The sequence below is a fragment of the Barbus barbus genome (assembly GCF_936440315.1).
Source record: "Barbus barbus genome assembly, chromosome: 39".
In the NCBI taxonomy this organism is placed as follows: Eukaryota; Metazoa; Chordata; class Actinopteri; order Cypriniformes; family Cyprinidae; genus Barbus; species Barbus barbus.
Window position 1 is genome coordinate 26,213,095 of NC_136717.1, and position 17,699 is coordinate 26,230,793.

The 17,699-nt window shown below is 42.8% G+C and overlaps 1 protein-coding gene across 1 annotated transcript in view; it reads left to right on the forward strand.

The window, feature by feature from the left end:
- Positions 1-17,699, forward strand: part of LOC306858384 (metabotropic glutamate receptor 8-like) — a gene marked incomplete at both ends in the record, with an annotated part of 199,149 nt that overhangs the window by 155,928 nt on the left and 25,522 nt on the right. The window contains one exon of the mRNA XM_079398897.1: positions 9,978-10,117. Within this exon, the coding sequence (XP_079255023.1) occupies positions 9,978-10,117 (140 nt within the window). The remainder of the gene's footprint in view (positions 1-9,977; positions 10,118-17,699) is intronic.

A 17,699-nucleotide genomic window follows, 5' to 3' on the forward strand; every position in this document is an offset into this window, starting at 1 on the left:
CCGGCTCCGCCGCACGTGCTTATATAACTTCCTGGTCGTGACGTCACCCCGCCCGTGACGCCTCGCCCATCCATTAGACTGTTGTATAAAATATTCAGAGCGCCGGTTACGCTGATGGCGTTCCCATAGCGTCTTCGGACGTAGCTCGAAGTTCCTGGAAGGGAACTCTTATTTTGTCTCCTGAGTAACCTCTCAGCAATACAATTTACCACTAGAAATAGAAAAAGGAAATAAAAATGAAAATGGCTCTGACTCTGCCCTCGAGCATTCTGGGAAAAGGCTGTAGCTGCCAAAAGGGGCTGTTTAACGATCCCGTGCCTCTTTTTTTGAGCTGTAGTAACCTTTCTCAGCAGCATGAGATGGGCCGCCTGCGTGATCCCATGGTCCGCTGCAGACACTTTGCTGTTATTGACACCCTCCTGGAGAGGATCAGAAACTCCCACAGATAAGAGTCCTGAAACAAGAGCCTCAAATAACATCATGATGCTGCTGTAGTGAAGCAGATGTGGACAAAAACAATGAGAGAGCGAGAGGTAAGAATGAATGCAAACTGATAGCAACCAAAAACTTTCAAAAATTTAAAAACAGTAATATTGTGAAATATTTATGATTTAAAATGACTGATTTCTATTTGAAAATATCTTAAAATATGCTGCAATTTTTTTTTTTTTTACTTTTTAAAACTTTTTTCACTTAAAGTTTATTATTATGAAAAGTTCACAAAAATACTACTTTTAAGTTTTATATCAAGTTTATATTCCCAAAACTTCTTTTACTCTAAAATGGTGAGAAAATCAAAGCAATGAATCTAAGCAAGTTGTGTTCCAAATGCGGGCAGATCTTTTTTTCTTGAGTTTGAGTGTGTGTGGGTTGGTGTTCACATATGATACCTAAACCTTTACCTAGTTTTGAACCATTCCGATAAAGTAAAACATAACAAAACATAATTTTAACAGAGGAGCACCACGGGGATAATGCATGCATTTTTATGCTTATTAAACTTTGCAACATGCTCACATCAGGCTCTATTTGGATTACTGTGGTCCATCAGTGTGGTTCAATATCAGTTAGTGATTCAGCTCAATGGTTTTGGTGCAGTTAGCGTGCAACAATCTGCTCTACATGGGCTGCATTTCAAGAAATCAGAAACAGAAAAACATTTACCGTCCGATCCAAGTGGCAAACCCTGTGAATGAATGCTGATTTACACTGCAGTAGATCTGCATTATGCCCATTTAGAGATTGCATTTCCTCTCAATGCTGAACACCTGCCATTTGTTATGATGACACTTGTCTGCTGTTAATAGCACATTCCCAGAGCCATGCCTCCCAGACTGAAGTCTTCGTATGCACCGCTTCATTCACCAATGTGTAGCCTGTCCTATTTTATGTTTTCTTTGCAGGATCCAGACAAAATGATCCCTACTGTGAGAAACGGCATTGTAAACTAACCCTGTTAAGTGCCTTCTGAGCACGTGCCCCAGAAACGTGCCAGCTGTTCTCAGAGTTTAGACTACAAAAAAGACTATAGATATTTACATATTTGTCATTTGTGAGCAATGAGCACTGGTATTTGGACAGACAAAACTTCCTGGCATGATTTTAAAGTGTTGCTGGTGGTTGCTAGGATATTGCCATGTGGTTGCTAAGGTGTTTTGGATGGTTGCTGACTGACCGATGTAATACTCTGGGTTAATATTTAGGGTTAGGGGTTGTTCAGATCATTAAATATGCAATAATAAAAAATATTAATGGCTTAGGAAGCACCATTAGAATGATGAAAATAGTCTGATGTCATAGAATCTCAATATAATATGATTGTGATGTTTTGTATTGTGGCGTATTGTCGTAAAACACATTTTCCCCTCCAAATTCTCATTACCATAATGAAAAAATAAATTACAAATATTTTGTATACTGTATTACCATGCTGACAATTAAAAATAAGATTAATGAAAAATAAGATAACAATAATATAAATAATGATACATTAAAATAATAATACAGTAATATTGACAGTAATAATAAAACAACTTTTTACATTTTATATACATTATATGTATTGTGTGTGTGAGCATGACCATGATAGAACATCTGGATGAATTATGATAATGAGAATTCAGTTTTGAGGGGTTTACTTTATCGGAGTGTCTAGTTACACTAAGTGTAAATAACCCGCCTTGTTGGCAAAGGCTATTTACAGTAACTCCACCCACTAACGTGTGATTGGGTTAGTCAACACTGAAAAAAGTCATATATTTAGCATTAGTTTCAGTGACATAGATGGTAACACTGCAAAAAATGCTTTTCTTATTTAGATTTTTTGTCTTGTTTCCAGCCAAAATATCTACAAATTATTAAATCAAGAAGGATTTTCTAGACAAGTAAAAATTACTGTCTTGTTTTCAGCAAAAACAAATCAAAATTAAGTGAGTTTTTGCTTGAAACAAACAAAATAATCTGCCAATGGGGTAAGCAAAATAATGTTATCCCCATTGGCAGATTATTTAGTTTGTTTCAAGCAAAAACTCACTTACTTTGACTTGTTTTTTTCTGAAAACTAGACAATAATTTTTCCCTGTCTAGAAAATCCTTCTTGCTTTAGGAATTTTTTGATATTTTGGCTGGAAACGACAAAAAAAAAAATCTAAGAAAAGCATTTTTTGCAGTGAAAGCATGTGCTTTTTGACACAATCAACCTGAGTTCAAGCCCGCCTTTTGCAGAACTTTTTTTCTCCCTTTTCAAATCTCATATCGCATCAGAAAGGCATTTATTGTCAATAAAAATTAAGGAAATGATCAAAAAGTTAAAAATAAGTATCGGTTAGGGTAGGTGTAGGGAGGGATTTATTGTCCCAATAAGGTGGCATCCATTTAATAATTTGAATTAAATCTATAATTTACACTCAATACGTTATTATTGCGTACTGTTTTATAATGTACTACAATACTGAGGTGTAGATAATTGCCACTATTTGCAATAAATAGCAGAAATTCTTGCTATTTTAACAGTGTAAATAGAATCCATTGCTATTTGCACTTAGTGCAAACAGCATTTAATTGCTATTTACACGGAGTGCAAATAGCCACTGCCTTAATTTATTTGTCATTAAAATAATGTCACCATGAAAAAACCTAAAACACAACTAAAAAGTAGAATAACAGAGAAAAATGAGCAATTATAAATTTGTGGTGGAATGTGGCCTGGAGGTGTTTTTGTGAGATTCACCTTTTTGCACCTATAAAGGAACACACTCAAACAGAGTCTTGTGCTATTGAGCGGTAATGGTTGACGGATATCTCGGACGTCTTAGCGTTGCGCCATGGCTGATATCTCAGGGAAAGTGAAAGGTTCCTCATTAAAGTGTCTGAGTCTGCTGATACTGTGGAACAATTACATCTGAGCGCCGGTTGATGAGTTAAGTCACCCGAACTGGAGCTCTCTCATTACTGCCCGACACTGCACTTCCTCTGTCCCTTCGCAGAACACACACTGCATTAACCACTAGCCAGTGTGTGATAATGAACACAGTGCAGGCCGAATATGACGGGGCGAATGGGAAGAAATGGAAGAGTGTGTGTAAAGGTCCAGAAGAAGCCATTTAGAAGTATGAAGTAATATGCACGTGTTTATGAGTAAATATTAAAATGAATGTTTGGAATGTGCACTGCCTAATGCATACTAATATTTAAAATAGTAGGTGAAATGGTGCACAGAATGCTTCGGTGAGTAGGATGTTTCATTGTTCCTGCATGATTTCACAAAACTGTATGTGAGAGTGTCCAAAATTCATTTTTTTTGAATTGCTAATGGAATTTTAAATAATAAATATTTCTTACAGGCCGTAAACTTTTCCCCCCATTATTTTACATTTATTATAATTGTTATTATTATTATTATCATTATTATTATTATTATTTTGATTACATAATAATACATGTTCTTAATTTTATTTTATTCTGCATAGTTGCTAGGTCATTTATTGGATGTTCAGGGTAGTTATGTTATTTTAGGTTGTTTCCACAGTATTTTGGTGGTTGCTAGAGTGTTCTGTGTGGTTGCTAAGGCATTCTGCAAAGTTGCTAGGACATTTCTTCAAAGTTTAGGGCAGTTGGGATGTTTTAGGTTATTTCCAGGGTATTTTTTGTGGTTGCTTAAGTGTTCTGGGTGGTTGCTTAGGCCATCTGCGTAGTGGCTAGGTCATTTATTGGATGTTCAGGGTAGTTGGGGTGCTCTATGTTGTTTCCAGGATATTTTGGTGGTTGCTTGAGTGTTCTGTGTGGTTTCTAATGCATTCTACATAGTTGCTAAGTATTTTTTGGACATTCATGGTAGTTAGGGTGTTCTAAGTTGTTTCCAGGGTATTTTAACACAGCATGCAGTTTTTGAATGAAGTTTTTTATTATGAAGGGAAAACAAAATCCAAACCCACATGGCCCTGTGTGAAAAAGTGCTTGCCCCCTAAACCTAATAACTGGTTGGGCCACCCTTAGCAGCAACAACTGCAATCAAGCGTTTGCGATAACTTGCAATGAGTCTGTTACGGCGCTGTGGAGGAATGGTCCACTCATCTTGGCAGAATTGTTGTAATTCAGCCACATTGGAGGGTTTTCGAGCATGAACCACCTTTTTAAGGTCATGCCACAGCATCTCAATAGGATTCAGGTCAGGACTTTGACTAGGCCACTACAAAGTCTTCATTTTGAAACACTTTTTCACACAGGGCCATGTGGGTTTGGATTTTGTTTTCCCTTCATAAAAAAAAAAACCCTCCATTTAAAAACTGCATGTTGTTTACTTGTGTTATCTTTGATTAATATTTAAATTAGTTTGATGATCTGAAACATTAAAGTGTGACAAACATGCAAAAAAATAAATAAAAATCAGGACGGGGGGGCAACACTTTTTCACACCACTGTATATATATATATATTACATTATCAGAAGAAAATGTGAGCATCTGAAGAACTCACTTTGCTAGGTTGCTAGGCTGTTCTAGGAAGTTGCCAGGGTATTTTGGGTGGTTCCTAGGGCATTCTTGTCCATTTCTATGGTGCTCTGGGTGGTTGCTAGGGTGTTCCTGCTAGCCGATTGTTACTAGCATGTTCTGGGTGGTTGCAAGGGCAATCTGAGGAGTTGCTAGGCTGTCCTAGAACATTTCTTGAATGTTCAGGGTTGTTATTAGGCTACTGAAGTTTATTGCATTGGTATATTTGGTGGTTGCTAGTGTTCTGAGTGGTTACCTGGGCATTCTGGGTGGTTCCTAGGATATCCTAGAGTGTTTTATAGTGTTTTGAATGGTTGCTAAGGGGCTCTAGGTCTTTGCAATGGTTTTCTGGTTGGTTGTTATGTATTCATGGTGATTACGAACATGTTCTAGGTTATAACTAAGGCATCCTGAGTGGTTGCTATGTGTTCTAGGTAGTTGTTAGGGTATTCTGGGTGGCTGCTAGTATGTTCTGTGTTGTAATGTATTCTGGTGGTTACTAGAGTGTTCTGTTTAGTTACCAGGTCCTATGGAGTGGTTACTTACTCGTTCTAGGTTGTTACTATGGCGTTCTGGGTAACTGCTAGGGTTTTCTGAGTGGTTGATAGGGTGTTCTAGGTAGTTATTAGAGCATTTTGGGGCGGTTGCTGGGATGTTCTAAATAGTTGCTAGAGTAATCTAGGCTGTTTCTATGGTGTTCTGTGTAATTTCCAAGGTATTCTGAGTAGTTGCCAGATATTTATTTATTGGTGCACTTCAAAACAGCCCACCAGCATTATACTGTGCATAGTAAGTATGTTGCTCAAGTATTAGCGTCTTCATTAGCATACTTATGTGAAGTATTTCTGGTGTTTGTTCAAATCACTAACACTAGATATGTGCAACAGTAACAGTGATTTTGGCCGACAGAAGCAGCAGGTAAGGCTTGGCAGAAAGGTTAATCCCACTGCGCTATTGTTAGGTCTGTCCGGTCTCCTGTAATCCTCAATTTCCCACTGCTCCCTTTCACCTGGAATGCCAAGCTTTGATCAATATCGCTGGATAAATTCAGTAAACCGCTCCATCTTCTGTGCCACTATCCTCGCCAATCACGGCGACAGCATGAGAGTTTTCTTACGCAGGGAAGGATCAGTTTGCTGTTGCTAGATTAATAACAGAATAATCTACCATCACTGATTGCACACTGCCTTATTTACTTGTATTATGCTGATCTGCAGTGACAACAAGCTCGCGGTGATCCTCCGAGAGCTGTAACTACCTTTGCCGTACAGGAAATGATGTTTGCACCCTGGAGCAGAGATTTGAAGACGATGGATGTCGTATCTTACAGGCAGCTCTCACACACACAGCAAACACAGAACACTCAGCGTCTTGGCTTTGCAGAGAGAAGTGGTATTGTCCTTCATGTGATGTCTCCTTAAATAAAAGAACAGAGCTGTCTAGATGCTCACTGCACAAGCTGTTGCCGAATCTGGCTCATTATATTCTCTGAAAATATTGCTTCCGGAGGCTTTGCCCTCCTCTGCTCTCACTTTCCTTCATGGTGGGTGAATCAAAGGTTTTTTTTGTGCATAGAAACGGGATGCGGCAACTGAGGTCCGTGAAGGGTGCACTCGTGTCTGACCTCCACACAAACAATCCCCTCATCAGCTGCAAGAGCGGATCACTTGCTGTAATGAAGGGTGGTGATGAGGAAGACCATGGCGAAGTTGTAAAAAAGAAGTTTGGCTAATCAATGGCTGGAATTTCAGCTCCAATGAAAGGTTAAATGTGCAGATCCCAAGCAAACAAAAATAGAATCATCTTATTAGTAATGGTTGCAAGATTTCTATGAACTCCACGTATCATGGGATTAATATCTTTTGGGAGAGAATATTTGTGTTTTAAGAGTTCCTTTTCACTTGGCTGCAGTGGAAAGGAAATAATTGTCGCCAGCAGTGTAAAACAACAATAAAATAGCATTGGCAGTGGACTAAATTAACTATGCTTTTTTTTGGTCATTTCACCAATCAGTTGAGTCATGCATGTAATTAATATTTACAAGCAAAGCTGACAACACTGTTTATTTATTTATTGTGTCCCTCTCAGTTTTCAGATTCAGAGATTAAACAGTCCCAGCATTTGCAGTGCAGATGAATGATACCTGGAATCATGTTTTTTCCCAACCCGATCTCATGAAAGTGTGTATAAATAGTACGCCAAATAAAAACACAAACTTGTGGTATTGATACGCAAAAATAGACTTTGGCGTGTATATGCTACGCGATGGGTAGGATTAGAGTTGTGGGGTAGATGCGTATCATATGCACGTGAAAACTGCGTATTATGTGCATGCACAAAGTCCATTTTTGCTTATCAATACCACGAGTTTTCATTTTTATTTGGCGTACTATTTATATGCATTTTCATGAGACCTGGCTTGTTTCTCACATGGACAGTAAGCAACCACCTGCTCAGCTAACAGGGAACCTTCTCAGAACTTAAACTAATGTTCTGTCAAAATTGTCTCAATATTATGAACAAATGTTCTACCAGTAACATTAATACAACATTTGTTCAAAGCCATCTCGTCTCAAAATGTAAGCACTTTATTTAAACATGTTCTTAAAAAAAGTCAATATTTGCATCCTCTTTAATATATGAGACTTTATAACTGGTTTTTACATTTTGGCTTGTGTTTAAAAAACTGTTTGTTTTTGCGTGGCTGAACTTTGCATGAAGTGTGCATGAAGACATTAGATTTTTAGATTAGCCTAGTGTTCATTTTTAGTCTGTTATTTATTTGAGTTGTGAGATGTGCTTGGTTCGTTGTGTTTCAGGGCCCCGGGACAGAGTTCCTGAGCCATTTATCTGTTTAAGCCTACTGCTTTTCTTGAGCAATTAAATCACCACGATATTTTCTCTCCCATGCAGATCCTAAAGCACAGGTTTGTGTGGTTTCATTGTCATAATGAAACATCAAGTCTGTTTTGCAGTTCTCAGCTCCAGTGTCTATTTACAGCGTTCTAGATTATTTATCAGGTTTGAAATGTAAAGTCACCCAGTTAAATGGTTTGAGGTTTTTAAAGATTGTAGTTTTAGGCTCATATGTGATCAGTCTGATAAGAAAATGGATTTATTGATGGGATTCATTTTTCTCTCACCTCAGATATCAAGCTCAAATTGTAATTCATGTTTCCAAGAATGAGAATAAGAAACAAATAAATTCTTGAATAGCTTTGTCACAGGATATTTGCTGTCTCATCTAAAACCTACATGTCTTTGCATATTTTTCTGAAGCCAGGGCATCTGTAATTTAAGATGATGGGACGAAAGTGTCCTTATCTATTTCTGAAACCACTAATAAGACACTTTCCAAAGATTAAGGGTGTGTAAAAATGTTAAAACTTCAACTTTTGAAATGATTAGTACGAATGAATTTAAAGGGATAATTCACCCCAAAATTCAAAACAACTTGGAGAGTAAATAAAATAATTTTAAATTTTGGGAGAATTAATATTAGGTGCTGACATTTCTGTTCTTTAAGCCTTTAAATGAAACTCATTAAGCTGATCCATGCATATCTATTAGGTTGTGAGATTTTATCAGTTCAACTGAACTGTAGTGATTTGATTCCAGGTATTTTGCTGTCAAATAATTGTTATTAATAAATGCACCTTAAGTTCCAGCTTCATTTGGTAAAATGTGATTTAAAAAGTGCATTGTAATGCATTGTAATTTTTGTTTAATTCAGTGTGGTTTTCACAAGCAAACTGTCACCCCAGATCTCCATGAGTTACTTTGAGTTTCTCCATGAGAGCCTATGAGTTTACTCCATGAGTCCAGAAGCTCTGATGCACAATACAGCAAGATTAAAAAAAAAAAAAAAATAATAATGAAACTTTAGAAGAAATAACTTCAGTGGGTCCAGGAGTCCAAACTGTCAGTCTGAGGTTTAAATATTTTACATTCTAACCTGGAAATAAATTGATAAAATGTAACACAGATATAAATATATACGTTTTTGGATTGTGAAAATTTTACATAAGATGCGCTTTGAATCATAATGCTGATTAAAGGATCATCAGGTTTTATAATGAAACTATTTGTGTTAAGTTAGGGAAATTTCAGACATTTCAACTCTATTCTATATATTCAATAAATTAATTTCCTTAAATTTTAGATGTGCAATGTTGGTTATTGCACTTATGGAACTTTTATCAGAGATGAAGGCCTCTGGGTTTTCAGTAAAAGTGTTTTTGCACTAAAATTTTTTACTTTGAATTGGTTTTCTAGACGCAATGTGCATTTTTAGCATATTATGCGGCTAGGTGGTTGCAAGGCTTTTGGGGCAGTTCTAGCATGTTGCAATGTGGTTGCTAGGGTGTTTTGTTGTTATGTAAGATACTTACTAGGTTGTGCTGGGTGTTTTAGCATACTGCTAGGTAGTTATTATGGTGTTTTTGATGTGAATCTGAGTTCAGCTGTCATTTTTAGTTCATAAATTTGATCAGAAAGAACTTTTCCGAATACAGGTCCAAATTCAAGTTTGAGCCAGGCAACCAAATCACTATCATTAGTAAAAGTAGAAGGGTGGAGAGGTGTGGAGGTATTTTTTAAGATGCTCACTTCATTGGAAGTTGATGGATTTTATAATCTTTCCATCTTCTTACTTTCTCACAAGGTTGCTGTGATGTTTGGGTGTACAGCGAGAAGCTGCATGTATTATTTACACCTCTGTGACACCTGATGCTGAACGCTATCCTGCACCGTAGCTGTTTGTAAGGAGCTGTGAGAAATTCACATGTGTAGATACCAGACAACCTTGCCTTTTTAATTCACCTGTTGGAAATTCGAACTTTGAATTTTGCATCATCTTATTCTATAGATACAGATTGGCTCCCACCTTCCATTTGAATGTGAAGAAAAATGTGTAACAATTTTGTTGCTATTTTACTGACTAAAACATACGTCTGATCCTTTAAAAAGCTGGCATATCCTGTTTTGCAGGAAGTGCAGGCACTCCGGTGGTCTTCAATCAGAACGGAGATGCGCCAGGGCGATACGACATCTTCCAGTATCAGATCACCAACAAATCGACAGCTGAGTACAAAGTGATCGGCCAGTGGACAAACAAACTGCATCTTAATGTGAGTGGAAAGCATTTTCTGGTCTTCGTGACGAAATTCATCCATGCATTCATGCATCCATCCAGAGTATAACAAAGTATGCATGCTCGAATCAGATAAATTCAAGCATAAATATTTGTTGGAAATCGTCTCAGGTTACGTATGCAACCATGGTTCCCTGAAGGGAACGAGAGCTGCGTCCGAAGACGCTATGGGGAACGCCATCAGCGTGGCCATGCTCTGAATCACCTGTGCAATCAGTCCGAAGGAGGGCGAGGCGTCACAGGCGGGGTGACGCCACGACCAGGAAGTATATAAGCACGTGTGGCGGAGCCGGCGTCAGCTTCCAGTCATGAAGCAAGCGCTGGCAGGGATGCTGGAAGTGTGGCCACGAGACGCAGCTCTCGTTCCCTTCAGGGAACCATGGTTACATACGTATCCTGAGACGTTCCCTTCTAGGAACTTCGAGCTGCGTCCGAAGACGCTATGGGGAACAATATACCAACACCGCCAGGCTGACAAGTCCCTGCCTGATGTCAGGACAAAAGGACGGAGGAGCCTAGAGAGGCTCGGATGTCAAGGTTATAGAACCTGGCGAATGTCAGGGGCGTGGACCACCCAGCAGCGTTGCAGATGTCCTGAACCGGGACACCTGCCAAGAAGGCCTTGGAGACCGCCACACCCCGGGTCGAGTGTGCTCTGATTCCCGACAGCGGGGTAAGCTCAGAGACCTTGTATGCCAGATGGATGGCATCCACTATCCACCTACTAAGAGTGGGCTTCGTAGCAGGAAGACCCCTCTTAGGCAGACCAAAGCACTCGAGCAGTTGGTCCGACTTTCTCCACAGGGATGTCCTGTGGATGCACATGCCCAGTGCTCACACTGGACAGACACAGTTGTGCTTCTCCTGGTCTGGCTCCCCAAAGGGAGGAGGACAGAAGGCCTGGAGTACGACTGGCTGTGGTACGACCGATGGGACCTTAGGTACATACCCCACGCTGGGGTAGAGAAATACTTTCGCCATGCCGGGTGCAAAGTCAATAGAGGCCGTAGGCAGGGCCTGAAGGTCACTCACCCTCCTCAGAGAGGTGATAGCCAGCAGAGCGTACCGGCAGCCTCAGCCTCAACGCACCGTGGAGGAAACGTGTAACTAGGGGGTATCTACCCACTGACTGGCCACCGATAAGGGCGTGGTATGACGAAATAGCTGCCACGTAGACCTTGATCGTGGAGCGGGTTAACCCTGCAGGGAAACGGGCCTGCAGGAACTCCAGAACTGCGTGAATCGGGCAGTTGACTGGGTCGAGCTGGCGGTTTCCGCACCAAGAAGTGAAGAGGCTCCACTTCAAGGAGTACAGTTTCCTCGTGGAGGGAGCTCTGGGCTGGAGAATGGTCTCGAAAACCTCGGTTGACAGACTGGAAGCTATGAGTTGTGCCCCCTCAGAGGCCACACCCACAGCTTCCACAACTCCGGGCGAGGGTGCACAATGGTGCCCCCGGCCTGTGAGAGGAGATCCTTCCTGACGGTCACTTCCACGGAGTGCCGTCGAGGAGAGAAATCAGGTCCGAGAACCATACTTGGCCCGGCCAGAACGGCGCTACCAACGGTAGACTGACCTCGTCCCGGCGCACTCTCGCCACAACTCCCGGGAGTAGAACGATCGGGGGGAGAGACGTACAGACGAGGCCTCAGCCAGGTCTGTACCATAGCATCCAGTCCCGGAGGAGCTGGAGAGGCTACAAGAGCCAGAGGGGACATTGTGCTGACTCTCAAGTCGCAAAGAGGTCCACCTGTGCCTGGCCAAAAACTCTCCAAATCTGCTTCACCACCTTGGGGGTGAAGCATCCATTCCCCGGGCCTCGACCCCTGTCTCGACAGGACGTCTGCTCCCACATTGAGATACCCAGGAATATGCACAGCTCTCAGTGATAGGAGCTTGCCCTGGGACCACACAAGGATCTGGTGTACCAGCTTCTACAAGGGGTGCGACCGCGTGGTGGTGGTTGATGTAAGAGACCACTGCCGTGCTGTCGGTGCGGACCAGCATGTGGTGATCTCTCACGTCCGGGAGGAAGTGCTTGAGCGCACGGAACACAGCTAGGATCTCTAGCTGGTTGATATGCCACGTCAAGTGGCGACCACTCCACAGACCGCGGGCAGGGTGGCCACTCATGACCGTACCCCAACCGGTGAGGGAGGCGTCCGTCGCAAGCGAGACGCGGCGACAAGGAGCTCCCAGCACCGGGCCCTAGGACAAGAACCAAGGATCCCTCCACATGTCTAAGGCACGGACAGCGGCGTGACGCTTTGACAGCGTGGAGCGAGTCTCCCCTCAGGGAGACCCCCTTGGTCTTGAGCCACCAATGTAGGGGCCTCATGTACAGCGGGCCGAACGGATCACGTTGGACGCAGCTATCATAAGCCCAAGCAGCCTCTGAAACTGCTTGACAGTGAATGGCTGGCCCTCTCGTACTCTCTCGACTGCCGTGAGGATCGACTCGATCCGAGCAGGGGATAACCGCGCCTGCATCGTGGTCGAATCCCACACCACGCCTAGATAAGTGGTTCTCTGAGCTGGAGAAAGCACACTTTCCCTGGCGTTTAGTCTTAACCCCATGTCTTTCACGTGGGCGAGAACGACATCTCGATGCCGAATCGCCAACCGCTCTGATTGAGCGAGGATCAACCAATCGTCGATATAATTGAGTATGCGGATGCCCTGCAGTCGCAACGGGACCAGTGCCGCATCCACACACTTGGTGAAAGTGCGGGGTGAGAGTGGTAGGCCGAAGGGAAGAACCCAATACTGGTACGCTTTGCCCCCGAAAGCGAACCTCAGGAACTTCCTGTGAGAAGGAAGGATGGAGACATGGAAATAGGCGTCTTTGAGATCTATTGTGACAAACCAGTCCTCGGACCTGATTTGTGACATGACCTGCTTGACAGTGAGCATTTTGAACTTCAGCTTTCTGGCTGAGCGGTTCAGCAGACGCAAGTCCAGTACGGGCCTCAGCCCCCCATCCTTCTTCGGAACAATGAAGTACCGGCTGTAGAAGCCGGTGTGAACTTCGTGAGGAGGAACCAACTCGATGGCTTCCTTCCTCAGCAAAGTATCGACTTCCTGTTCCAGTACCAGAGCCTGCTCGGGGCCGACCGCAGTCACAACGACCCCGTTGAACGGCGGGGATGACCCGTCGAACTGAATGCGATATCCATTCGCTATGGTTTGCAGGACCCAAGGAGACAGATTTGGCAGTCGCTGCCAGACTGCCAAATGATCTACTAGGGGAATCAGTCCCTCGAGACTGACCTCTGGTGTAATAGAAGCGGCCAGACCGCTGTCTCGATGCGGCGCACCGGAAGGAGACACGCGATCTGGCGGCTGAGGCGAGTCTCTCAGGCCTGCTGTATTCACAGGCGGAAAAACCTGAGAGAAATACTCGCTGGGACCTGTTGCGCCCTGGACCAACGGCAGGGTTGGCAGACAAGTCCCTGAAGGGCATTTAGGTGAGACGGTCACCGTGTACCGCGGTGTAAGCCGCTCCACCCCAGTAGGGGTCGCCCTCCATGGTCCTGGGGCTCGCCCGTCAGGACCTTTTGCGCGAGGAGCTGGTATGCGGAGGAGGCTGCGCCCGCCTAGCAGCCACCTGAGTTAGAGAGCGCGCATACCCTCTGCCCATCAAAGATGTTGTAAGCAGAGCAGGAGCCTTCAAAGACGATGCCGTAGAGGTAGACAGATAGCTCGCAAGCGTCTGCACAACCCGCGGCACCGCCCCGTACCCGCGCTCATTCAGTTCCCGCGGGAACGAACGGCCGGGACAAAAAGGTTTCACCCACGATCTCGACACCTCGGTGAGGAGATCGGGGGAAAACGGAAGGCTCCTGTGTAGAAGTGGCTCCTCAAACTGGGGCGAAAAAGGCGGCGAAACCTCGCCAACGCTCATCACATCAACCTCCTCGGAGGAAGAGAGACGAAGCGTTGAGCTCTCGTCTCGGGGGGAAGAGTACCGCTTCCAAACCGAGAGACGGGGCGTCAGATCTGGCGGACACGGGAGGAGATAGGGACATGCCAGTCTGACTCTCGCCAGCCAGATCAGCCTTTTTTTCCTTTTCTGCGAGCCCCGTGAGCGCAGCCGCCGCTCTGCCTTTTTTTCCTCTTTTTTTTTACGGCAGAAGCGGGACCGGCTTTACTTTCTCTTTATGCTTGTGCAAACACTGCAGCTTGCAAAGCTCATGACGTCCCTCACTTCCACCTCCTCGGAGGAAGACAAGCGGAGCGTCGAGCCCTCTCTCTGGGGGAAGAAACGCGGCTTCCGAACACAGAGAGCGGGCGCTGGATCTGATGATCCATGTGCGAGCCCCACGAGTGCAGCCGCCGCTCTGCCTCAGCAAATGCGGGACCAGCACCGTGAGGAACACTTGCAAAGGCTCCCTCCTCGAAGAGAGCCCTCTGGGTGCGGAGTGTGCGCAGCGAGAGCTGCTCACACTCCGCGGGCAATCGGCTCCCACGAGAGCCGCTGCCGCATGCTCCGCACCCAGACAGACCACGCACAGATTGTGTGTGTGTGTGTGTGTGTGTGTGTGTGTCCACTCATTATATAGCGAGGGCAGGGACTAACACACAACCTGAAACGCGATCTGGGATCGCCCATCGTCTTAGCCTTGGATTTAGGCATCTTTTAGGACAGACAACACTAAATAAGACTCACAAGACAAAAATCGGACTGACAACACACGGAGCGCTTGCTGAATGACAAAAAGCTGACGCCGGCTCCGCCGTACGTGCTTATATACTTCCTAGTCGTGGCGTCACCCCGCCCGTGATGCCTCGCCCTCCTTCGGACTGATTGCACAGGCGATTCAGAGCATGGTCACGCTGATGGCGTTCCCCATAGCGTCTTCGGACGCAGCTCGAAGTTCCTGGAAGGGAACTTATCTTTGCTGATGATGCATGTGACATGAATACTCTCGGGGCTTCATTAGTCAACGGGATGGAAGATAAGCTTGTAATGTTTTATGCCTGGCTGCGAAACAAAATGAATGGAGCCAGAAACAAGCCGTGTTTTCATGGCCAAAAGCTCTCTCAGCAGTGTTGAGATTGAAGCTGTGGTTTTCTGATACATGACGGAGAATCACAGCTCCTCTGGGCTTTGTGTCTGCGCAGGTGAGTGGGAGGGGAAGTGGTCGCTTAGCAGAACTGTGATCCAGCCCCATGTAGTTCTCTAAATCTAACTTCTTAACTCAGGTATCAAACCTTTCCCTTAAGCACTTAAACAGATCAGCGCTGGATGTGTTACAGAGTGCTGGTGATTTGCATGCAGCTCATTAAGGGAGACTCACTCCTTAAAGACTTCGTTAGCCTGAAAGGATTGCGGCTCTGAACAAGCTTAACGTTACGTTTTCGGAAAATCATTTTCACAATCAATACACACTGTTTTGCAATTTTGCTGTTTACTGAAAGATGCATGCAGGTCACTTTAAAGGGCTCTGTTTACTTACTGAAACTACTAATAAAACATTCAATATGTAAATTGCTGAACCAGTTATTCTTTCCACTCAGATGTAAAAGATTGAAGGTGTGTAAAATTAAATGCAATTTTGTAAAACAAATACGAGTGGTGTGTCTTTCTACTTTCTAGATGTTATGGGTGTTTTAAGCATGTTGCAGCCTGGTTGTTAAGGTGTCCTGGGCCTTTTTAACATGTTGCAGTGCGGTTGCTAGGGTGTTATATTGTTATGCAGTTGCTAGATGTTTGTTCTGGGTGTTTTGAGCATGTTGCTGGAGGCTTGTGAGAGTGGTCTGGGTGTTTTTTTTGTTTTTTTAGGGTGTTGCTATGTAGTTATTAGGGTGTTCTGGGCATTTTGACATGTTGCTATAGAGTTTCTAAGCGGTTACTAAGATTCCCAGGGCAGTTTTAGGTGTTGTGTGCTAGGTGATGTTTTGGGGTGTTCTGGGTGATTTTTTTTAGCATGTTGCTAGGTAGTAACTAGGGTGTTCTAGGTGTTTTAGCAGGTTGTTAGGGTGTTCTGGGTGTTTTTAGAATATTGCTATGTATTTGATAGAGTGTTTGGGGCATTTTAGCATGTTGCTATGCAGCTGTTAAGTGGTTGCTAAAATTCTCTGGATAGTTTTATCATGTAATCCATCGCTAGGGTGTTCTGCGTATTTTTAGCATGTCGCTAGGGTGTTACTAGGGTATTCCGGGTGATTTAATAATGTGGCGCAAGGTGGTTACTATGGTGGTCTGGGTGTTTTTAGAATAGTAGGGTACAACAGGGCTAAAGGCACCCCGGGGTAAAAGGCACCTTTGATATTAGTTTAATCTAAGCCACTAGATGGCACAAAAACGTGGCGGAGCACTTTGCAAAACATTCGCTTTTCAAGATGCACGTGTATATTTGTCTGATCTTTGACGTTATAGCACGCAGCAGTGCAAAGCTGAATCTGTGCTTACTTGATCTAATATTTCATGTTTTTTTAAAATGTTGTAGATTTAAGTAGCAAATGAGAATCGCTAAAATTAAATGCATACATTTAGAGACGGTCTTCTTCATGATTTTCAGTTTTGCTTAAGATAATTAAAGAAACAGTTTTTAAATAACGAAAGAATATGTAAAAGTATGGTATTTGGGGTAAAACGTGCCCCTTCTGTTGGGGCTAAAGGCGCACAGTAATTAACATGATAATTAATAGATCGCTGACTTTTCCATTTGTTCTGCATTTGTTGCCCTTGTTCTGCAAGGTCTGCATATAAAGTCACACCAGAGGTGTTCAGCTGGGATCAGGACTTGGCTTTCTGCAGACCAGTCAAGTTCTTCCACACTGACTCAATCAATCATGTCTTTTTGAACCGTGCCTTATACACAGAGGCACTGTCATGTTAGAATAGAAAAGGGTCCTCTCCAAACTGTTGCTATAAGATTAGAAGCACACAATTCCCTAGAATATCATTATATGCTTAAACATTAAAATTTGTACTCATAGAAATTACTAAAGTAGTCAAACATGTTCATTAGAAGGGGGTGACCCAATACTTTTGGCAATATGTATGTGTCCATATTAGAGATATTCACCATGTTTAGAATGAAATCATCATACTTAAAAACATGATATTAATCATATCATATAATAAAATATCATTTGTTGTTACTACTGTAAATATATTTACAATTATTATTTGATCTCCTTCAATACTTTCAGAATCTTTACTTATTAAAATTATTTTAAAATATATTTTTTATTAACATATTTTAATGACAGTAGGCCTATATTTATTGAACAAAATTTTATTTATTTACTTATTTATTTTTCAAATTAAGAAGAAAACAGTACAAACTTTGCTAAAGTGATTGTTTTTAACAAGTATTAACTTAGACATTATTAAACAAAACATTATTTTAGCTGAAGGATTTGTATCACTACCGTGGACCTTTTGCCCCATGCTGGTGGGGCTTTTACTCCGTGTGTGGGGTAAAAGGCCCCCCTTACCACCTCATACATTTATAAGATTTTTTAACAAAATAAACAACTTGAATGATTTATTTTCACACAAAATCTGTTGCTCCATTTATGTTCAATGCATATATTTTTTAATTATACA